This window comes from Spermophilus citellus, assembly GCF_964194105.1.
Source record: "Spermophilus citellus genome assembly, chromosome: 10".
In the NCBI taxonomy this organism is placed as follows: domain Eukaryota; kingdom Metazoa; phylum Chordata; class Mammalia; order Rodentia; family Sciuridae; genus Spermophilus; species Spermophilus citellus.
In genome coordinates, this window is record NC_138197.1 from 115,303,638 (window position 1) to 115,328,988 (window position 25,351).

General features: G+C 38.3%; 1 protein-coding gene across 20 annotated transcripts in view; it reads right to left on the reverse strand.

The window, feature by feature from the left end:
• ANKS1B (ankyrin repeat and sterile alpha motif domain containing 1B) overlaps positions 1–25,351 on the reverse strand; it is a gene marked incomplete at its 5' end in the record, with an annotated part of 1,127,620 nt that overhangs the window by 35,292 nt on the left and 1,066,977 nt on the right. For 9 of the 20 annotated variants that reach the window (XM_081311098.1, XM_081311097.1, XM_081311095.1 and 6 more), the window contains 2 exons: positions 7,744–7,815; positions 11,460–11,588. In XM_081311098.1, coding sequence (XP_081167224.1) covers positions 7,744–7,815; positions 11,460–11,588 — 201 coding nt within the window. Of the gene's footprint in view, positions 1–7,743; positions 7,816–11,459; positions 11,589–18,194; positions 18,270–25,351 lie in introns of all 20 variants that reach the window. The other 11 variants (XM_081311096.1, XM_081311079.1, XM_081311087.1 and 8 more) reach the window with 2 other exon arrangements.

Genomic DNA, 25,351 nt, shown 5'->3' on the forward strand with positions numbered 1-25,351 from the left:
TGAATTCATGCACTGCTTCTGGGAGTGTATGTAACAGGTCCATGTAACAGGAACAGACAGCAGGCAAGTGTTCCAGGAGGCAATTTTGCAATAGTATCCAGACTTTCAAGAAGCATATACCCTTTGACCCAGCAGGAAAAGGTATGGCACCCAGAATGTTGGCTACCATTTGAGAAAAAGGGTAATGACCCAGTGACCAACCAGGGAAACTGTTAAATATATATGGTCCAAGGATGGGTTGGCCTATGAGAATCAACCACCACAAGTAATATTGAGGATGAATACTACTGGAATAAAAATATTTCAAAACATATTGTGTTTAAAAATAGATTATGAAATAGCAGGTACAGACCATTTCCAAATTTTAGTGGAAAAGTGATGCCCACGAATGTGTAAGTAATCAATCTTAAGAACCACACTCAAGCAGGTGTTATAAGGAGGTGTTTACCGCTCCTGGACAGTAAAGTTACAGTTGCTCTTATTTTCCTTCTGGTCTCTATTTTAGAAGTGGACAATAATGAACATGTACTCCTTTTGAAATAAGAAGTAAAGTTTAAAAAATTTATGATTTCAGTTAAAAGAAAGTGTCAATGTATGAAAAACACATTGAGTTTTTTAATCACTGGTAAGTATGACTTCAGCTTTGTGTAGGTGATATATATATATGTGAGAACAATATGGGTGGGATAAGATGGATGGCACTGGTTAGCCTTCTACTTTTCCTTGTGAAAATACTCACAAGGAAAAGGTCTGTGAGAGCAAAGATCAGCTATAGGGAGTTAGAAGTATGGCTGGTTGTGTGTGCTGCTGTATCACTTTGGCAGTGCTCATGGGTGTTAGTCAAATGCTCAACCACTGAGCCACACCCACAGCCCAGGTATCACTACCGTACATTTATGGGCTTAGACCTGTGTTCAATGGCTTGTGCAGTATTTGGGAGAGAGTGAAAGATAAATTAAACATATTTGATTCTTCCTTGAAACTTGAGCAACAGAGACTTTAAAAAAAATTGTTTTCATGTTGTTTTTTTTTTTTTTTCTCCCAGCCTGGTTCCTAAGAAGTGATTCCTTAAGTTATTTCTGAAAATAACAATTACTCACAGGAGGAATTGTGTAAAGGCAGGAGAACTAGTCATGATTTTAGTTTGAGTCTCTTCTAAGAAAAGAGACTTTTAAAATTAATATTCCCATTTAAATTCTACGTTCTAACTTTTTTTAAAAAGCTTTCATCTCATTTCCATTATTGTTTTTTTTTTTCTTTGAAAGATAGAAAAAAAAAAGATCTTCTTCATTCTTGAACCGAGGGACAGATTACTATTCAGAAATCTATATATCTGAAAATTCATTCTTTAAAAGTGCTTCCAGATTGAAAGTTTAAAGAACCAGACAAGTTCAGGGGAAGAGGCCTGGTGGGAGGAGAGGTGACACTGCCTACTTCCCTGGGAAATGAAGGTTCCCAAGCTTCAGCACACTAGAAGATCTGCTCATTCCCAACTCAAAAACAATCTTGAAAAATTCTCTCTCACACTAGGAAGGCAGATTCCCACCTTATCTTGGTTAAAAGCAGATATTTCTTTCTTTTTTTCTTTCTTTCTTTTTAATATTTTTAGTTGTTGATGGACTTTTACTTATTTATATGTGGTGCTAAGAATCAAAACCAGTGCCTCATACATGCTAGGCAAGCGGTCTACCACTGGGCCACAACGCCAACCCCCCTTTTTTTGTTTTTGTTTTTTAAAGAGAAATTTCCATAACTACAAACACCTGTGAATAATAAACTGTCAACGATGGGATTAGAGAAAGAAGACTGTAGTGTTAAATTGAATATAATGGCCCACCTCTCACAGTAGCAGATGTTTCCGAATGGTGTATTTAATTTAATTAGGGAAGTGATGGAGTCCTGTATATTAGTGATGACTAAATCCTGGGGCAAAATTCAGTGCTAAGGTGGGGTGCGTGTAAGCCCAGGGGGCAATGCTGAGTGGGACGGCCTGGCCAGAGCAAATCCTCATTTCACCAAACTCTGTATGTCTTGGAATCTTCAGAGTGGCAGTTATTCATAGAAAACAACAACCCCAAACCACTGAAAATCCAAAGCAATATGCTTTGTAAAATTCAGTCCAGTGGATGGTCACATTATTAAAAAGAGGCAACTCCCAATCATTTTTGGGACAAATAATCTCCCCAAAATATAAAATTTCAAAATTACATATATCATCTTATGAATAGTTCCCTTGTTCATTTTTTTTCCTCTTCTGGCAATGGCCCTTTAAAAATGGAAATAAAAGAATAGTATTCTTAAGACTTGGGATACTCTCCTACGTGAACCAGGATAATGAATGGTCCCCTCATGCTTCAGAGTTGGGGAAGATTTAGTTCCAAAGGAACTAAATCTATGAATTTACCCATTTTTAAAACCTCTGGAGGTGGAAGCCAGTATGTTAGGGGATGGTACTGAGCTAGGCACTTTTCATACATTACTTTACTCAACGTCACAACCACCTTGTAAGGGACGACCATAAAGCTGGTGATGAGGATATAATGCACACAGTCTCTGCTTTTAAGCAGGGGTGGGGGTGGGATGAGTAGCCAGGCATCTATGCAGTGTGGCCTGAGGAGTGGCAGAAAGAAGGTTTCCCTGGGAATTGCTTCAGAAATGCAGAGTGTCACTGAGCATGGATTTAGCTGGAAAACCCAACCAGTAACATAAAAGGCAGCGCTAAATGAATATGTTCAGATTAAACAGATATCTTTTACCATTCTTCACACATCCCTAAAATGCGTTTTTAGATTTTTAATCTTAAATAAAAATGACTTTAAAGCTGTCATGATACAGGAAATAAGCAGCCAGACTGCACTATACCAAGGAACAAAATAATTCATACAATATCTATCTAAAAGTATGCTTCAGTATCAAAGCATACCTAATTCCAGGATTTTACTGAAAACTCCAAGATAAAACAGAAATTGCAATTTACTTAATAAAAAAATTATCAGGGTTTAATGCTAATTCCTATTGATTCTTTTCACTAGACACAATTTGGAAGAAATGTTATTATTTAGAATTTGGATCCGAGTGTTGTGGGGAAAACCTTAAGATAAACACCTGCATACAAATGCTTACATTTACAGCTTCTCTATGGTACTTGCCCACACTTGGAAGTAACCAAGGTGTAATGGTGGATACATAATATTATGTACTTGTCAAAACTCAAAACAGTATATAACAAAGAATGAATTCCAATGTAAACTGTGGGCTTTAGTTAATAATTATGTATCCATATTGGTCCATAATTGAGACAAATGTACCACACTAATGCAAGTTGTCAACAACAGAAGGAGTGTATGGGTACCTTTAATTTATTCTAAGTTTTTCTTTAAGCCTCAAACTGCTCTAAAAAGTAGAGGACTTTTAGGGGAGTAATCTATTCTGTATAATAATATAATTGTGGATACCGGCCACCATCAGTCTGTTCAAACTCATAGAATGCACAACACTAAGTTAGTGAACTGTGATGTCAACTATGGACTTGGGAGGTTAAGATGTGTGGCTGTAGGTCCTGCAGCTGGAACAAATGCACACCTCTGGTGGAGGATGGTGACTGGAGGAGGCTATGCGTGTGCAAAGGCAGGGGACACAGGGAATCTCTGTGCCTTCCTCTCAGGTTTTCTGTGTACCTAAAACTGCTCTAAAAATATAACCTTTCAATTTAAAAAATCTTAAGACAGTTTGAAGGGGGAAAAAGACTGGTTAACCTGAGCAGACCGAGAGATGGTTTCTTATTATAGAATGGTGTGAATTAAACTCCATCTAACACAGTTGATTATGTGTATTTTTAGAGAAAATAATATGTATAATAAAACACCAGGAAGTCAGTGAAAATTATCTTTATTTCAGAACTGAAGGGTCCTTAGAGATGAATGAATGGTTTAGATAAGCTTAAAAATTAACCAATTGTGACTATCAAACACTCCAAATGCTTCCAAGAAGGGAAAATTGTATTTGGTTTTTGCTGGGGCAAAAATGAATGTGTTAAAGTGAGTGTTATGAGGAAAAACATCCTATAGATACTAAAGATGCAGTTAAGAACTGTTGTGAACTTTTGTTTATGTTAACACAATGGAATTTACCTCAGATTATTAGATATGTCTATACATATATGGTCTAATTGAGCCAGTCCTGATCTTATGGACTATTTGAGGGTTCCCGAAGCTAGTTCTTAAGAAATATAAATGATCCATCTTTTCAGATGCTTTAGAACTCTGGACAATGTAAACTCCATTGCACGTCGGAGAAGTGGTCTGGCCTGGAGAGTCACAGTGTGGGCAGTGGGGATAGATGGACTGGGTTCAAATCCTGAGCCTACTGCTTGCTTGCTGGATGAAGAGATTTACTTGCCTTTGTTTCCCCATATGTAAAGTGGGGACAATGAACATATAGATTGAGCACCCCTGAGAACCTGAAATCTGCAATGCTACAAAATCTGAACTTCTCTGAGCACCAAAATGATGCCATAGGTGGAGAACTCCACACCTGACTTCGTGTGATGGGTCACAATCAAAATGCAGGTGTGCTAAAATGGTTCATAAAATTACCTTAGGTTATGTGTATAGGTGTATATGAAACACAAACAAACTGTGTTTCAACTTGGGTGCCATATCTTATTACATATGTGAATATTCCAAAATCTGAAAAATTGTAATCTGAAACACTCCTGGTCCCCAGCATTTTGGATACGGGTTACAGTTGCTACTTCATGGATTAAGTGAAATAATAAGATAATGAAATAATAAGATAATAAGAATCTCGTGCAGGGCTGGGCACACAAGTGTTAACTGGTATAAAACCCCAAATAAACTGATTATAGGAGATGTTGACTATGTCATTTTCAGGATCATCACTGATGGTCCCTTAGGCTGACAGCAATATGAAGACACTTCTTTGGTTGTACTTCTACCACTCTGTGATAACTAATTGTGTACATATTGTTTTCTTCCACAGGTTTGTCAACTCAGTGAAAACAGAAGCCTAATCTTAGTTATCTTTGTTAACAAAGTACATTTAAGAAAACATCTCTCGGGCTGGGGTTGTAGCTCAGTGGTGGAGTGCTTGCCTAGCACATGTGAGACCCTGGGTTCAATCCTTAGCACCACATAAAAATGAAATAAAGATATTGTGTCCACCTACAACTAAAAAATAAATATTAAAAAAAGAAAACATCTCTCAAAATTCAGGGACCACACTGATTTACTTTTTAAATGGAAGGGAATTTTAATTTCAGCTAAATGGCATACTGTGGAACTGAAAACTTATTACTTTTTCAAATTAAAAAAAGCCAGATAATTTAAATACAAAAATACTTTGGCCTACTAGTATTACTGCCTACCAACTGTTCTAATGTCTTTCCCACAGTAGGACTTGACTATACTGGGATTTTAAGCTGAAATTCTACCATACTGGAAGCAGAGAAAACTGCAACATTGGGTTCACACTGAAAACTAGCTGCAAGTTGAGATCTACACCATTTGTAGTTGGCCAAGTTCTAAGTCACAACACAACAGTCCCAGAAAACAGATCAAATCTGTGCCTGGTTTTGAAGGGCTCCAGTGAATGCAGCGAATGCAACGTTAGCTGCTGTATCAAGGACTGATGTATTTAATCAAAATGGAAAAAGAGGGTTTATGATATTCCAGGAAGCAATAAAGTTTCTATTTTCATGTAAACAATCTAAAATAAACACCAAGGGCAGCAAACCAGAAAAATGCCCCAAAGAATAGAAGAATGGCTTCTAAATAAATAGCTTTTTCTGAATTTCATTTTAAGCAATAGACAAGTATTTAACTAAATTATTCTCTACTGAGACTATTAAAATGGCTTTGCTATTGCTATCAGGATGTAATTTCAAATCCACTCAATTTCAAGAAATTGACTGAAACTCAAATCACAGATCTGGCATATTTTAGATGATGCTACAAGCTACAATGCAATATTATGCTGATTAGAATACTGAAGTATCTGGACCCAGGTAATTTGCTTAATAGTACTAAATCAGAGAGGCCAAATTGATTTCCCAGACATATTCATGAATATCTCAGAAATCATTATGAGGTTTGATCGCTGAAAATTTCTCCCATTTTCTCATTGTCCAGTGGTCACACAATTTCGGTCAGATGTGTGTATACTTAGAACACAAGATTCCCAGAATTATAAAACCTGGAAAAACCTTAAAGGATGTCCAATCTAATGTCATTTTCTAAGTAAGAAAGCAGAGGCTCAGGAGGATTGGGGGAGACTTGAGCTCTGGAGTCAGACAGATCTGAATTTCAGTCACAGGTTGGCAAGTTAGTCACTGTGTGATCTTGAGAAAGTCATTTAACCTCTCTGAGTCTCAGTTTCTTCATCTGTAAATGGGGATAATAATTACACTGAGTCACAGTGTGATTACTCAGTAGATGTTGGCTGCTATCACCCTGTTTTTGTGAATAAAAGTGACTCATATGGCAAGAAACCATCAACAGAACTTGAGTTTCTTTAAACACAGTACCTAGCATAAAAATTCACTGGTATGCTACCAAACATGTGGGCAACCATTTCAGCCTTTTTGCTGTTGAACTGATCAAAATTTTTAAATTGGTAATTTCAGACTGAGGTCTCAATTTCATGAAGATTCACATATAGTTAGCTTTTCATGAACAGTAGATATTCCAAATTGACCTTCATAATTGTTTTAGTTCAGTTATATGGTTTTTAAAATATTTCCCACTAAAAGCTGTTCAAATAAAACTAATGACAAGGTATACTGGCCACAAATACAAGCTAACTTTACTCTAATGATATTAAATTTGACTTTAGTTAGTTGTTATATTGAATAAGTCCAGTATTCTTAATTCCTACTGTCGGATATCACCATCCTCTATGCACCTGTTTGGAAGAAGCTAGAATAAGGGACACATGACAGGAAAAGTTCTGTGGTAGCATGGGTGAGATCAGCTTTGGTTAAAATAGATTTCTAGAAACCTACTAGCTACCCATCACAGGCATTTAGAATTACTACTTCTGCAAACATTTACTGCCATCAAACGGTTCATTCCACTTAAGAGTTGAATATTTTTCTTCTATTAAAAATTTAATAATTAAGAAGACACAAAATGAATATTAGCTTTGGGGCTAGGGTTGTGGCTCAGTGGTAGAGCGCTTGCCTAGCATGTATGAGGCACTGGGTTCGAGTATCAGCATTGCATATAAACAAATAAAATAAATGTCCATTGACAACTAAAAATATTTTAAAAAATTTAGCTTTCTATAATATATTCCCAATACTTCTGCTTTTGATAATTTTTAGTTAAATGGGTGGCCTTTTCTGGAATTATTCTCAGAATATCAAGTGGGTGCTTAGAATATTTTCTTGAAATAAACTAAAGATGAATTTTCTCCTAATCTGGAGAGTGGCCCATGAATATATAGTTAACTTAAATTCATTAAAAATAATTAAGAGCAAATGCAAATGTAATATGATATAAATATATTAAAGAGACATTAACTTAAACTACAGTGAAGTATAAATATAAACTACAAGCCTAAGTATAAACATGAACAAAGCCAAAACACCTTTTTTTATGTAATACTGATGTGATTCAGCAGACCATCAGATGAAGAAAACAGTAATTTTGAAAGGTGGCAATTTGTATCCATACCCAGTATTTAGTATTTCAGCTACTAGAAATAAAAGTTTGGCAAACTTACCCGCATTTTTGCACAAGCATCTTGGGTTGATTCTGTCCCCCTGAGCTCTTTTATCAGCATAGAACCTAAATACTAAAATACAAAAAAAAAAAAAGGAGTACTTTTATGAAAAGGAGAGTTTAAATATGAATAACAATTAAAAAACAAATTGTGGAAGTGCTACTGGCTAGGCTTCCTGGTTATAAATTGTTGATAACTTTATAAGGAAGCTGATCCATAGTGGGGTAAGGAGGGGGAGCATTGGAGGAATAGATGAACTCTAGATAGGACAAGAAGGGTGGGAGGGGAGGGAGGGGGCATGGGGTTATTAATGATGGTTGAATGTGATGATCATTATTATCCAAAGTACATGTATGAAGACACGAATTGGTGTGAATATACTTTGTATACAACCAGAGATATGAAAAACTGTGCTCTATATGTGTAATAAGAATTGTAATGCATTCCACTGTCATAAATAAATAAATGTACATTAATTAAAAAATGCATTCAAAGAGAGAATGTCACAGAATTAACCATACATTCTGAGGGCTGTAAATTGCTCTTTATAACGAAACTGCATCATTTTCTAAAGATGCCATCTTTCAGATCATATTTAACTGCAAAATGGGAACATCTAAAAATGCTTCCCCCTCCCCTTTTTTTGAGGCAGCAATATCTGCAAAAATAACTCACACTACTCCGTGTAATTACAGGGTTGTATAAGACAGCTGAGAAGCTGAGCAACATGGCCCCCGTTGGGGTTTATTGGGCGGCATAGGTAATTAACGTTAGGTTGTTCTTAGGCAGAGCTGCAGATTGGGGACCTTTTCATTCACAGCTGTGTGCCTTGTGGTTGGTCCATCTGAGACCTGGATGGCAGGGGCTGGGGAGGAAGAACTCCATTTTCAGTTCCACAGCAGGATGGGCTGAGTCCTGGTGTGCTGTATGAAGATGGGGAATGTTGAGACTGTTTCCTCACAGGAATTACCAGCCACTTCACTGTAAGGTGATGGGATCCAATACCACATTGGTACACAGCACCATTAACTCATGTTTCTGGCCAGGGACAAATAGTTTTGAGCAAAATGTCTAGACTGCCTTTTTACCATTGACTCCTCATCAACCTTTTGAAACATCAACAGGGTTCTTTCCTTTTGTCATTTTTCCCTCCTAAATTCTCCCCCCGTTTTAAATAGCTCAGCACATTTTTTAAAAAAATGTGAATATTTTATGCTCACCATCTCTAGCAGTCAGAGAAATGCAAATCAAAACCACCCTAAGATACCATCTCACTCCAGTAAGATTGGCAGCCACTATGAAGTCAAACAACAACAAGTGCTGGCGAGGATGTGGAGAAAAGGGTACACTTGTACATTGCTGGTGGGACTGCAAATTGGTGCGGCCAATTTGGAAAGCAGTTTGGAGATTCCTGGGAAAGCTGGGAATGGAACCACCATTTGACCCTGCTATTGCCCTTCTCGGACTATTCCCTGAAGACCTTAAAAGAGCATGCTACAGGGATACTGCCACATCGATGTTCATAGCAGCACAATTCACAATAGCTAGACTGTGGAACCAACCCAGATGCCCTTCAATAGATGAATGGATAAAAAAAATGTGGCATCTATACACAATGGAGTACTATGCAGCAATAAAAAATGACAAAATCATAGAATTTGCAGGGAAATGGATGGCACTAGAGCAGATTATGCTTAGTGAAGCTAGCCAATCCCTAAAAAACAAATACCAAATGTCTTCTTTGATATAATGAGAGCAACTATGAACAGAGCAGGGAGGAAGAGCAGGAAGAAAAGATTAACTTTAAACAGAGACATGAGATGGGAGGGAAAGGGAGAGAAAAGGGAAATTGCATGGAAATGAAGGGAGACCCTCATTGCTATACAAAATTACATATAAGAGGTTGTGAGGGGAATGGGAAAATAAACAAGGAGAGAAATGAATTACAGTAGATGGGGTAGAGAGAGAAGATGGGAGGGGAGGGGAGGGGGGATAGTAGGGGATAGGAAAGGTAGCAGAATACAACAATTACTAATAGGGCATTATGTAAAATTGTGGATGTGTAACCAACGTGATTCTGCAATCTGCATTTGGGGTAAAATTGGGGGTTCATAACCCACTTCAATCTAATGTATGAAATATGATATGTCAAGAGCTTTGTAATGTTGTGAACAACCAATAAAAAAAAGAAAAAAATGTGAATATTTTAATTATTAATGTGAATATTATAATTATTTTAAATTATTTTAGATTTGAAGGACACTTCCTGACTTAACTGGAGATACAGTGAGTGCAAAAACAGGTATGGGAATTGATGTCGTGGACCTGGGAAGCCAAGGACCTGACACAGAGTAGCAAGGGGCCTGGTCAAGACCTTGAAGAGAGCTTTGTGCAGAAAGCTTAGGGATTTGGGGTCTGAGCTTTGCAGGAAACCATGTTAACCCTACAGCTTGGGGGCTATTACTGTTGAAAGAAATCCAAAGCTGCAGGTAAGAAAAAAAGCAGTCCAAGGAAAAAGGGCCCTAACTGCAAGGAGATAACTAGGATGCCCACATCTTAATCAAATTAAGGAAAATTATCTTGGTGAAATTCTAATCTTTTCAGTTATCAGGAAAGTTTTTCCCTAATTGAAACGTTTCTTTTAAGGAGAGGAGGTTTCAATGCGCTGCGAGGATTCAGCCATTTTTTCCCTACTGTAGTCATGACAACCACCACCTGCCCCAAAGCCTGCAGTATCTTGAACATTCACCTATTTGTATTACAATTCTCAGCTAAGCATAACTATTCCCTTTGCTGCAAAAAAAGAAAAGGAAAACCAACAACAACAAACCTCAAATCAGTAATATAATCCTACTGCTGATGATGAAAGGAATCTGATTTTTATACACAGTGGTGGATCCCATGTTCTGGGATCACTGGTAAGTGAGTGAAGATAGAAAGATGTTCTACATTCATGCCCATTTCCATTCTATTTTTCCTATTTATTTATTTTGGCTCTTGGGGATGGAACCCAGGGCTTTGCACATGCTATGCAAGTGCTCTTTCACTGAACTACACCCCCAGCTCCTCCTCACTTCCTTTTAAATTAAGCTTGATCTCATATCTTTCTATTTTTGTTGTGGTGGTGGTGGTGGTTGATATAGGAGATTGAACCCAGGGGCACTTAACCACTCAGTCACATCCCCAGCCCTTTTAAAATTTTGAGATAGGGTTTTGCTAAGTTGCTTAGGGCCTTGCTAAGTTGCTGAGGCTGAGTTTTGAACTTGTGATCCTCCTACCTTAGCCTCCCCAGCTGCTGGGATTACAGGCATATGTCACTGTGCCCTGTGATTTCATTTCTTTGAAATATACAACTCTATAAGAAGAAGGCAGAACAGAGCTTAAGTGTACAAGATTTAGAGCATTATAAAGTCTAGTTATTTGGACTTTATGTGTAGAATGCTACTTTAAAAAAAAGAGAAGGGGGGCACTGGGGTTGTGGCTCAGTGGTAGAGCGCTCGTCTAGCACATGCGAGGCCCTGGGTTTAATCCTCAGCACCACTTAAAAAATAAAGGTATAAAAAATAAAAAAATAAAAAAATATATATATAAAGGGGAAATTCATTTAGGAATTTCGGTGATGGACATTTAGGTTCATTCATTTTGGTTCAGTAAAGAAACCAAAATATACCCTTTATCCCCAGTTGTACCCAAATATTGAACTCAGGGTAACTTACAAAAGCTTTGTAGTCACACGATTGGAAGATGAGCTTTTCTGGATGATGCTGCCAGTACTGTACTGGAGTGGAGGCCGTGGCTTCATTTGGAGGTCTCAAGGTGATAGAAGGCTCTCCCCAGTCTCCTGTCTGAAAATGACATTTATTCTAGACGCAATATGAGCAGTAAGCAAAGTTCATTCCCTCTAGCTAGCCTGAGTTCACCTTACACGCACATGTTGTAAATGTGGAAAAACATCTGGGTGTATTGTGCATATGTAAATACTTTTATTGGTTATGATGCTTTTATATGTATTAGCATACTTCCCAAAGTTGAGTTCATCTTGAGGTGTGAAGAAGTTGGATTATTCTGTCTTCAGAAAGATACCCTAAGCTAAGTATTTTATGACTTGAAGATATTAATGAATATTAAAATCGTAATGATATATTAATAAATGATTTATAAATTCATAACTTTCTTATATAATAGAAAATAACATACCATCTTTGAAAGAATTTTCCATTTTTAAACTTGAATGAAATTTTTAGTTTGAATTGTTTTCATGTTAGAATACACAGTGTTCAATAAATGTCAGTTCCCAAACATGACATGTACTATCCACTTTGAATAATTTTATATCTCTAGAGAAATGGTACTGTAAGTATGATACTAAACAAAATATTAAAAGAAAAATTTACTAATGGTGATTAGTTTTTCTTATTGGAACTCAGTTGTTTTGATAGAGTGCTGTTGCGATGGCTTGGGCTTACGCTGAGCTACATTCCTCAGGAACCCTCCACACCAGTGCAGACTAAACACCTGAATGCCAAGTTTGCTCACAAGTGTGTGCTTGAGAAAGTGATTCACAAGCATAAGCACTTTCACATAGGATGGTGAATCATGTGACAAAGGCCCAGGAGGACGGACCTAAAACAGAACATTCTATTGTTTCAGTGAACACTTTCCAGAAGGTCAGCCTCAATCTGTTTTACATCTATGAAGTTTACTGTGAGCATTCATCAAATCAAAGGCCTGTGTTGGCTGGTCTTCTCTGGGCTCCAATCTGATTTACATGTCACACATGGAGTATTTCTTACTCTTTTCCTTGGCAAAGATTCTGATGCTTCAAAATTCAATGTTTTGGTCTCAAAGGGATATAACTGAAATTAAATATAGGCAGGTTTCCAAAGCCATTCTCTTCTAACCTGAATTTGGCTGACCTTATAGAATCATCAGAAATCACTTTTTTCAGCTGTTAGGAGAGCATAAAAAAGTCTCATGAGGTTAGAGACCAAGTTCCACAGAAGTATTAGCAAATGGGTCGACACACTGTGGGGTTTTTTTTTTCTTTTTTGCTACTGGGGAGGGCACTACTACATCTCTAACCCTTATTAAGCTTTTATTTTGAGACAGGTTCTAAGTTGCTAAGTATCTCACTAAGTTGCTGAGACTGGTCTTCAACTTCTATCCTCCTGCCTCAGCCTCTTCAATTTTTGGTATTATACACATATATCACTGTGCCCAGTTCTGTGGGATTTCTTAAGGAGAATTTTCAAGGAGTCTGGGATAAGAATACAAAATCTGAATGTATGTTTTGGGAGAGAAAGGAAGTCCACCGTCTTCATTCAATTCTTTGAAAGGATCTAGCACCATCAAAGAACCAAAGTCCTCGAGGAACGACTCATCTTGGGAGTGTGTTGTGGGGAAGAGGGCTAGGTTCCAATTTTCTCTGTGCAATTTGGACTGACACTGGCAGGAATATGAGATAGCCAACAAAGGTAGGAAGTGTTAAGCAAAAGCTTTGTTTTCTGGAAATTAATTTTCTGGAAATTACTAAGTGTCTTTGAAAACTGAGAAGAAAAATCCTAGAGTCCTTCAGGAATGCATAGCTCATTCAGAGAAGTAGAAAGCCTGAGTGTTTGTGCTGGAGGTGGATCAATTCCAGTCAGAGGAAGAGCCACATCAGCCTGGTGCTATCTCCTTGGCTCCTCAATGGTGCATGTAACCAGGGCGAACCCCTCCAGCTCTTCGCTCTTTGTTCTGAGTTACGTTCCATGTCTGTTTGGTCTAGTCCCTAAGTTACCTGTGTACCGCTTAATCTTTCTATTTTCTGTCTGTTGATATTTTAAAGAGTTAACCTATAATTTTAGCTTGAACATTTCTGTGTACTTCATGACCTATCCCTGAGTCATTCTTAAAATTTTCTTTTTATGGTTAAACTTTTAATTATTAAAAGCAATAAGTGGCTGCAATTAATTTCAGTTTTAAGTTTTTTTTCCCCCTGGCTTTCCATTTTAATTTATTCCTTTCCTCTTACAAATGTCTGGATCCTTATTAACTCTCCACTCTTCATTTCAACTGACTTTAATTTGTTCTTAAATAACTCATATAAACTTAAAAATGGAGGGTATGTGGTTTTCATTATTATTTTGAAGCTGAGTGTAATAAGCTTTAAATTAAAATAGCTTGCAACTCTGGAAACAGAGTTCTTAGATAACAGTTCTCCTCAAATCTAGCAAATCATCTTCTAATCTCCCCATTAATCCCTCCCCCCAATAAAGCAACAACAACATAGCAAACAGGTATTGTACATTTAAGTCACAGGCGACACTATTAACAGAACAACAGTTTGCACACAACTCTGTGGAATGATACGAAAGGAGGATCTGGATGACATTAAAAGATACTTTGAATCAGGGTCTGCTGATGTGACAACTCAAACCAAGCAATAGGTCTTCCTTCACATTAGCCCTATTTCAGTTTAGCTGAGGTTCACCTTGGCCCAGCTCAACAGGCAGGTTTCAAAAAAGCCTGAACAGACAAGGCAGGAGCTGCGCATACCAAGAGTTGCAGGGAAATGGGTGGGAATAGGGTTTGGAGTGGGAATGGGTGCAGTGAAGCTAGGGATATGGGGACATTTCGCAGGTTAGTACGTTAAGCATGCAAATCATATGCAAACTCATTCTCTAATTGTTCATTAACTCACGCACTTTCATAATTAAATTTTAATGTGAGTTCCATACACTTGAAGCAGAACTACAGCCAAATGCTGATCCAAATATTTACATCATCCACAGAAGTTGTAGCAGCCATTTTGGGTCTAAAAAGCCCCAGCACATTCACCCTCTGTTTGGAAATTGAGATCTTTCATTTGATACCCACTTGAAGAAATGAGTGGCGCATTCATTTAGCTGTTTGGACAGCGCCATCATCTGCTCTCCTCACCCCACTTTGTCCAAAAATCACAAATCACCTGCTTTGAATCCAGAGTGATCTGATAGGCTGTCCTCTAGATGCTATCAGGGGAGATAATTAAGGGAGGGGGAAACATAATCCTTGACTTATTTTCTCTTTGGTCTTGAAATATTGCTCCAGTCCAAATATTTTAAAATTTCCTACAGGGACTGACTGGACTTTCCTGAAAATAGGCACCAAATTTTGTCATCCTTAGTGCTATTTCCAGGAATTCATTTTCAGGGGGAAAGTGTTCTTAGGATTGAATTTATAAGAAAATAATTTTTTCTTCCTGGGAATCCGTCATTTTCTATTTAAAAAGAAATCTTAGATCTAAGAATCTTTAGAAGATTTAACATACAGATGTTGGTTTTTCTCTTTGGAATTAACCTAATGGCAATGGAGGGACTCCAACAACTGGACTTAACATCACACTCTTGTAAAGGACAGGAATGACCTTGGCCCTTGGCTGGAATTCAGCTTTACCTGGTTGGCTGCCAGGAAAGACAAAAGAGTTCAGAGACCAGGTGTGCTTAGGCCTCAACCCTCCTGGAGGTGGAATTACGGCAGGAATGAGCAATGGAGGAGCTGGGTGGAGTAGTTACTATATGGAATGGCAGAAGAAATTGAAAAATAAATAAGGATTTTTACCTCATACATAAAATAATTTTGAACTGTGAGGCCCCGTGTTAGCTCTTGATGAGAAGTGCATTCATGTCTATATGATACCTACATTTCCTCAGGCAAATATTTTAAATTAACTCTAATAATTTTCTGCTTTAAAAAATGCTTATTAAAAATTAAATAAAAATCAAACAGACATACAAAGTCTTTTGCCTGAAATAATGATTTTAGTCAAAATTCATCTTTAATGAGAAGTAGATCTAAACCTGGGAAACCATGAAATAATATTTAATTAGAAAAACAAAATGAAATAAGAAAAGTTTGGGGTAGGATTCTGTAATATTTAAATTTTTTACTGACACAAAGATCTTTAGAGGGCCTAAGTAATTACAGAAGAGAAATGAAAACTATTCAAGGAAATTTTAATAGATATCTTCAGGCTATTTCTTTAGAGCTTAAAATAGCGAAAAATCCTTCCTTTAGGTTAATGTAGGTAAATGCTCATGATATTCCAATAATTTGGTCATGGTTTAACACCTCATTCACTTGGTACTTATTATTTTTTATATGTATGCTTTAAAGATTTTTCAGTTTTTTGTAAATACACAAAAGGACACCAATTACACAGAAGGAAATGTCCATCATTAACTACCTCTTCAAACTCAAATAAAAATTAACCCTCTAACATTAAGGGAAAACATAATTTGAGATTAGGAGTTTTAAATGGAGAACTGATTCTGTCTAACAGGTATGTGCCAATTGCTAACCATAAATTCATAGTCTGGCTAAGTTTGGAAGACTATATAATTGGGCCACATCTAACATAATTAAATTAAATATTCTTTTATACCACCAGCTGAAAAAATGTAAAGCCACTAGACAAATTTAGATATAACACATAAAAAATTCATAAAAGCCTACAGATAGGGCTGGGGCTATAGCTCAGTGGCAGAGAGCTTGCCTAACATCTGTGAGGCACTGGGTTCGATCCTTAAATGAACAAGTAAAATAAAGGCATTCTGTCCAAAAATAAATAAACAAACAAATAAATAAATGCTTTTTAAAAAGTCTGCAGATAGATTTTTATTGAATGGCAGATTACAAAAGGCAGCTTTTAAACTTTGAATTATTTTAAAAAATAATAAATAGCTGCAAGTTTTTAGTTCATGTACATCACACAGTTAAGGCAAATTCTAAAACAGATCATATGCTGTAGCTCTCTCCCCAGAAGGGAGCATATATATTCTGTGTGCACTGAGAATACAAAGGGGGAAACAATCTCTATATTCTCATTTTCTTTTTCAGAAAAAGATTTCCTAAGGATGTCAGTGAATAATTAAAAGTCATGATTATGACTGAGTCTCTAACATTAAAAGAAAGGTATGGTATTTTTCAAGCCTTGTATCATTCTTTTCAAAACTTTTTAAAATTAAGATTTAATTGATTTTTTAATAGAAGCTTTAAAATCTTTTCTACTAGGAACTCTTCACACCTACCTGCTAGTAAATTTAGAACTGAATATTAACAAACATCATTCTCTATTTCTCGAGAATACTTTGTGAAAAACTAAGATGATTTTAAATGATAATTGTTGCTTGAAGGTTTTACTTTCAATAATTCTGACAAATTTCAGAGATGGGCTACCCAACCATACATTGATATATGCGATTACATTTACTTTCTGTATTCTCTAAGGCTTTGAAGAATACCACATGTAACTCTATGTCTATAAATTTATACATATATTTGGATGGAGTATCAGAGAAGTTCTCCTATAAACATTTACAGATATACAAAAGCAGATGCTGTAGTAATACTTTTAAAATGTCTTAAAGAATAAAGACTGCTTCTTTCAGTATAACCAAATGCAATTGGTTATACTGAATTTAATATTTTGATGAAGAGCAGAGATGGCCACTTCTGAACACATAAAGGCTTTAGTTAGCATTTACGAGTTCATGAACTGCTGGGTCATGGGAGCACCAGTACCAGGCAATATCAGTCCTCAAAAGTCCCATGCACAGGAGGATAGATGTGCCTGACAGGGCACCCTAATAAAGGCTCTTCGCATGCCACCCCAAGAATTCTGCTCAGTGATTCTCAACCAAATGTCTCAACCTCTCAGATAGCAGGTCATCCAATGGGAAAAATTGTACAAAATGTAAAAACAGGGTTGTGTTTTAAAATACAAAACTTAAAAAAAATTACATTAAAATGTTTACTTTCCAAACGAAAAGGAAAATTTCTAATATGCAAAGGCAAAATGTGAATATTTGAATATTAAGCAACTCAGAGAAAATTGGGTCACAATTTCACACACGTTCTAAAGACCAGTTCTGTTCTATAAATGGAAAACGGCTGAGAACCACCTTGTAGCTGTAACAGTGCCTCTCCTGGACTCTCCTTCCACATTTGCATAAAATGTATACAGAATATCATGCAAATCATACTCAAGAATTTCTCACAAGTAAAGCACATGAATCCTTGAGCATCACTGGACACAAATGGCTGAATAACCCATGGACATGGGGAAGTGCAAAATGGGAAGGAATAACACTGATATATACATGTGTATATATATATATATATATATCATTTTACCCTTTTCCTTTTTCCTGTAAGTTAACACAGATGCCTGGAATGAAAGCCAAAACTCACATGGGACAGATTTTAACCATAGACTTTAAAACCAAGTATGTTTCTCATTTCAGGACAATGTTTACACACCAACTAGTCACAAGGCACAGTTAATGTATAATAGACAAAGAATCTCAGGAGTCACTAGACATTACAAATTTTCCGCATTGCCAGGACACAGTACCTCCAGCTGTTGACAACACTGCAACATATTACATAGCGCAAGTTCAGGAAGAGAAAATAACCATGTGTAACCTTACATTATGGACCTGATGGATCGCTGAGAAAGGAAATCCAGCGTTCTGATTCGTCCATATCTCACAGACAGACGACTGCTGATATAAACAGAAAACTATCTCATCTTGTCAATATTTAAAACATGACAGCTACCAAAGTAGCATCCAGGAAGGGAAGAAGGAAAATAATGAAATCCCAGAACTACATTTCTTAAAAAACAAAAAACCCCAACACAACCCTCAAAGAACATTTTAGGATACCCAAGGCTTAATAATTGACTTCCAATTTATTCTTTTCTCTTAAAGAAATCTTGTGTTGGGCTGGGAGAGAAAAAAGGCCACACGTGCATTAGTGTTATATTAAGGGAAATTACAAATAAAGTCATATCTTAGAAAAAAACAAAGCATGTTTTATAATTTTCCCAAAGAAGGGCAACATCCCTCTTTATGTTGCTATGTTTCAGAGGATAAATATTTTCATTAAGTTTAACAAAGATGGCAGAAATAATCTTTAAAACATTTTTATTTTCTTACTTTCAATGACCAACAATGAGCAATGCAACAAACTGACTTTTCTGATTTAATTATTACTCTACTTGATAAACCTAGAGGGACAAAATGGCAGCTAACCAAATGTCAGTCTGCCATGTAGCAGCTGGAGTGGTGGTGGAGGTGGCAGGAAAGTCTGGGCAGGGGAGGTACTAGAGCCAGGGAAGCTCCTTTACTCTTAGTGGAGCAGAAACTTCTGAGAGCAGCATTGGTGAGCCTGATGAATCAGCTCTGCAATTTGGGCTTTCCATCACAACAGTAGTGGTCAAACACAACAGGGTTTGCTCAGAACCAAACATCAAAATAACAATGCCTTCCCGGGAGTTATAGCAGAAACCACCAAATAATCTGATCTTTCCAGAGTTCTCTACCTGAATGGCATTCTTCTAAAAGGCACCGTGAACTGCATCACAGAAAATGGCAGAAAATCAGAGAAAATGGCCCTAGACTCATTCAGGAAACATTGTGAGCATCCCCAGAATTCACATGCAGGCCAGACAGAAATCATTGCAGTAGGGAGATAAGTACATACCCCAATATGGCTTAGAAACCTAGTGAAGAATGGTATGATTAGCAAACTATGGGAAAAAAAGCTTAGCTTATCCTTGTTCATGTATCTCTTCTTCTATCCTCCCAGGAAAGTAGGTTCAACATCTCTCTCCAGTTATAATAGCACCTCTACCCACACCTGTACTTTTGCTCTGTAGCCTCTTTCATCTGGATGGCTTGCTGTGGACACACTGTCAGGTAAATAGCACTGTTAGATTTCCTGTGGTCTGACCAAAGGGCACTTCCTACCACCTCCCACACAAACCTGCTCTGCTCTTCTTGATTCTCCCTCTAAACTTCAGGCCATCCCCACCCCATGGGTGATTTTCTTCTTTCTAACTTTATTTTTTAATTAATTTTTTAGTTGTAGATGGATACAATATCTTTATTTATTTATTTTTATGTGGTGCTGAGGATCAAACCCAGTACTCCACACATGCTAGGCAAACACTCTACCACTGAGCCACGACCTCAGCCCCTTCCTAACTTTCAAACATTAGTTCCCTAGAAGGTTAAGTCGACTCAAGGCTTTGGCCTTGTGTCCAATAGCCATCATCTGATTTAAATATACAGTTGTCCCTTCATAATTGTGGGGAATTAGTTCCAGGAACTCCTGCTGATAGCAAAATCCAAGAGTGCTCCAAGTACCTTATATAAAATGGCATAGCACTTGTATATAACCCCCCACACCATCTCACATGTTTTAAATCATCTCTAAATTACTTAGAATGTCTAAAACAGTATCAATGCTACATACATAGTTGCCATGCTCTATTGTTTAGGGAATAACGACAAGAAAAGAGTGCACATGTTTGATGCTGATTCAACTTTTTTTCAAATATTTTTGATCTGCATTTGGTTGAATCCACAGTACAAAGCCCAAGGACACAGTTGCCTGGTTACACTAACTGTGTGCTTAGCTGGATTACTATCATAACTAGCACCAAATGTGCTTCCAGGGAGCCCTAGGCCCTTCAGCACTCTCACCCACATTCCTGAGCTAATTCTTCTACATCAATTACAGCTTCTACAACTTTCACCACTTCTAGTGCCAATAGTAACCCACAGACCGCTTGTCGGCTGCCATGAAGACGCCAACATTCAGAGAGGCTAAGTGGCTTGCACAGGCCACACAGGAGAATCAGCTCGCTGGGATGGCTAGGAAGGAGTGCAAGTCAGAAGGCTCCTGTTATAGGAGTATATTGAAATGTAGCCACTTTGTGGAACACTCTCAATTCCACTGGGATCCAAACACCTCAGTTTTATTGTTTCCATCATTACTCTCAACTGAACCATACCTGGTCTCTCCGCCCTAATGTACATCAGATACCTCCAACCTGGATCACATTCCCGCTGGGCCCCTTCTCACTGCCCGGCTGGGAGAGTGTGGGGATGCACTCTGTCTCCTCTCCCACGGGAAAGGAGGAAAAGTCTCAGCCCTTCCCTTAGGGACTCCAACAAGTCTCTGCCTTCCCCAGCACCAACTGATCTGTGTGTGGGGACAGTGGCTGATGGTGGAAGATGGGACTCACCACCTCTTTATAAGCTCTGAGCAGGTGTCAGGCTCTGCTCCTGGAAACTTACTCTTTAGACTGTGAGGCACTGAGTTCCTACAGTACCCACTGGACATGCCATGACATGAATGTGTCTGCTGACAGCCACAGGACAGTAACAGAGTTAAGGAGGGAAGAGAGGATCTCATGCCATACTTATGCTATTTTTAAAAATTCATTAACTCAATGAAGGAAAAAATCTCACCAGTAGACATATGTGGTGAAGAGAGTTCATGCATAGCTTCTACACATTTTTAGAGGTTATAATGACTACTGTGACCATTTTCCATTATAAGCTGTTTTAAATGTAGAAAAAGTAAAGCCTCCATAATTTCTAATACTTGTGTACATCAGTACAAATGATAAAAAGTCAGATTTAAACAGTTTAAAATAAAGGCAGTTAATTAGGTTTTTTTTTCTTTTAGTTATTAAGATTTTTTTAAAAGAAGATACATTCTAGATTTCCCAGTCATTTTGTTGACAGTAAATAATTTAGCAGATGCACAGGGGCAGCTGCTCCAGGAGGACGAGATGTAATTGGTGTGTTCCTAGTATGAAATGAGGAAATGACTCTGCTCCTAGACATAGGACCATGACACTGGGGGCTGGAATGAATTTTTAAGTGCAGGAGAGTTTGTACTGCAGAAATTCATATTTATGAACATGCTATTTTAGAGTCCAACATGCACTGAAGTTTTGAGAAAGAGAATACCAATGATAAAATTTCTTCTGAGGCCCAAATTCCTAGAAAAGCAGTGATTTAAATCTAAGTTTTAATTAATCACTAGAGTGCCTTCAATGGCAAACATTAGTTCTTGACCTACTTATTTCACCAGGTTGTTGTTCATGCAGCTCAGGTTAAGCTTCATGAGAGAGGGGCATTTTTCACAGCTAAATTTCTGGGGCCTGGAACACAGAAGGCTCCCAGACACAGTTACAAAATGAATGGAGTCTTACAATTGATTCCCAGGTCCTAGTTAATCAGTAAAGCACTATACAAACATCACCCACTGTTGTTAGATGTTACCATTTGTAATGGGTCTACTTTATCGTTGCCACTATTGCCAATGCACTTTTGGCAAAATGCCCTGGAAATGAACCTTGCAGACTTCTTGTTTGACAAGTTCTGCCTGTTTCCCCATAAAGGCTGACAAAGGGCTGCCAACTTTGCTGAAGACAGAAGGAACATTTGTCATTAGCACACCCCTGTATCAGAGGAGCTACTGTGGAGAGCTTGCAAACAATTCTGAAAAAAAAAAAGTTAATCATCCCTCTGCAATTTCATTTGCTTATTAAGGTTCTCTCAATTCCTTCTCCACATACAGTGCAAATGCTAACTTAGTTTATCTGAACCTGAATTACTATGAAATACAAACAAATAAGGGTTAAGCAAAGATACAGAAGTCTTATCACTGAAAGATTATTGAGAATTTAATGTTTATTTCTTTGATGATGAAGTCAATACCCAGTTGAAGGTGTATAATTTTATCTTTAGTTCAGACCTCTCCTTGACTCTGAGATGTTTTCTTAAATAACGACACACATCTCACTCTTGTTATCATCTTGCGTCTGAGGTTACCATGGCTTCCATTCAGAAAATGCAGCTCAATTGCATACAAATCTAATCACAAAATAAAAAGAATATTATTAGTCTCCACAGTTATTCTCCTAAAAGGTAAACTTTTTTTCCCTGCTCTGTTGGTAGCAATGCGGTAGTTTAAAATAAATTTCTCTCCTTCCTTGTCTATTTTGCTCTCTTTACTGGAACATTCTCAGAAAGTGCTGCAACATCTTCCATGAGGAAGTATATGAACTCCTCTTTCCACCTAACCCCACCCTCCATCTCTAGCTCGATTCTCTTTAAGCAAAACTCCCAAGAGGCGTGTGTGCACTGCACTTTCTCATTTCCTGTCCTACCTGAGTCACTGAAACTGAAACAGCTTTTCATTTTCCTTGACTTATTGGACACATTTTGTCACCTCTTCCAATTCTCAGCCTCTGTTCCTGTTATCTGACCATCCCTGGAGCACAGTCCTGGATCCTTCTTCAGCCCTTCCTATATTGGGTTGTCTTGCTCAATCCTGATTCCCAAGTTTGAATCTCCAGTGCAAACCTCTCCCCTGAGGTCCAGACTCAGCATCCAGTGGTTACTTGACATTTCTACTCTGACATTTAATGGACACCTCATCCATAAATGCCCCAAACCAAGCTTCTAATAACCTCTCCTCTGAAAATCATTCTTATCTCACCAAATGGTGTCCCCCTTCTTCCAGGTGCCCAGTCAGAGCTGTCCTTTCTCTCATGGATCACATTTCATTCACAGCACATCTGTGAATCTGCTCACCCTCCTTTCTCGTCCTGGCCTGGGTCATTGCTTCTTTCCACTCAGATTACTCCATTTGTTTCCTAACTGGTCTCGGTGCCTCAGTTCTTGCTCCCTCAGTGTCTATTCTCAATATAAGAGCAAAAACGACCCATTTAAAATTAAAGCCAGATTGTGCCACTCAGCTCCATTTAACTGAGAAGGAAATTCAAAGTCCTTACAGTGGCCTGCAAGGTCCTCCAGCCTCTGGCTTCCTTGCTGCCCTCCTCGTCTCCTCTGGCCCTTCCTCCAGGTTACTCTGTAACTGACAGCTGCGCACACTGCACACTCATGCTTCAAAGCAGCTGCCTTTGTCCCTCCTTCCTGCCCATACTCTGGGTTAGCTCCCTCATGCCCTGCATGCTCTGCTTCAATGTCACCTTCTCAGAGAAGCCTTCCTGGAGCCCCCCAGCATCTTTTTAAAAATTTATTTATTTCCCCAGCATCTTATGTTCGAACCAAGGCTGTGCTTTCCACATTGTCAAAGGATTGTTCTTCAAGCACAAGGATAAATCTTGAAAAAAGTTTAGAGCATAAGAACCTATCTCCCTGGCCCCCTGACATCCCTCCAAAGAGAGTTACTGGTCATCTACACAAGGCAAGGTGTGGGTCACAAAGTGAGTAGGGACAAGCCTTGCACCTAATCCACGTTCATAGAATAGGAGGTGCTATGGACTTGATCCTTTCTCCATTGTCAGAGTCAGGATTGAGAGTCTGATGGTGGGTCTCCCAATTGAGGAAGCTAATGACAGTTCCATCTACTGAACCATACCAATTAGGCTCTGGACACCTTCTGGGAGCCTGTGGCTGTTGTGTAGCTAGTTTAATAAAGAAATTTTTATGAATAGAGGCCTCCAGTCAGATTCTATCAGAGATGAAACTTTCCGCCTTGTTATAGCCCTGGGAAAAAAAAGAGACTTTTCCTCTGTTTCTCTCCTGTTTGTCATAATACTTTCACCACTTCAGGGTGTTGAGAAATTGACCAGAAAGAATTCAGCAAGAAATATGAAAGGTTCGCTAAAGGAATAATGAAGCCCCTGCCTTCTCTCGGATGACAGTACTTCTAAAATAAAACCAAAACAGACTTGAAAAGCAAACAAAACAGCTTCAAAGGCAGAAGAAAAAAGGGTGCTCCAACAGAGGATGCCTCGGCCAGTAGCCAGCAAACACAGCAGCTCCTTGGGCAGACACTTAGATGAAATGAGAACTGTCAAAAGATAGAGTCAAACAAATTCAGCACAGTCAGACAACAGTGCACCAAACACCTTGGATGCACACTTCATTCCAGCAGTGAGGGCCCCTCGGCTGCTTCTTCCAGAGGCACTAACTGAATCCTGCTTGGAATTTAGAAAATCAGACCTTTTGTTTCTTCTGGGTAACCCAAAGGCCACAGGCCAGAGTCTGATCAGATTATTTCCTCTGTCCCACCTGTAGACTGAATGGTCCTGCTTCTCTCCTTTCAAGTGAGTTTGGAGATGAACATGCTGCCCTCCAACAACTAGCTATATGAGATTTAGATTCTTCAGCTGCACTGTCAGCTTCCCAAGTTCAGTGTCTGTGTCTATTTCCAGTTCTAAAGAGTGAAAGAAAGCAATGCACTAGTGGCCCCCTGTAGAAGAGGTGAGCTGTTTTATTTGCTGAGAACACTAGAGAGACCCAAGAAAATGCTGCTTCCTGGCCTTTCCCCACCATTCTGAAGAGCAGTCCTTCCAAACTTGGGACCTTCCCCTTATGTCTGTCGAGAAGATTCCAGGATGGATCAGTAAGTACCTGCTGGAAGGGAAAAGTCAGGCCAATAGCAGTTCCAACAACATCTGCATGTATGACCCATGATTGCTGGTGTCAGAATTAATCCCAAAGAGGGAGAAATCAAAGGCACATTGGTTCCTATTATAAGCCCTATTATAAATTCCAACACAGCAGTTCAAGTTTAAGGTCTTTTTCTGTACCCTTTCCCCTCCTTCTTCCTCTCCACACCCCTCTTCTTCCCTCCCTTTGCTTGTTAACTCTGATTCTGGTTTTGATAGCACTTAAAATAAGCCCTCAGCTGCCCCAGTACAGAAAACTACCGACTGACAGCAGTCTGGCTTTCCATTTGTAGGGAGAATCTATAACCTGTACTCCCTAGCATGACAGTTGTACACTTAAGTGGCATTACACAATTATTT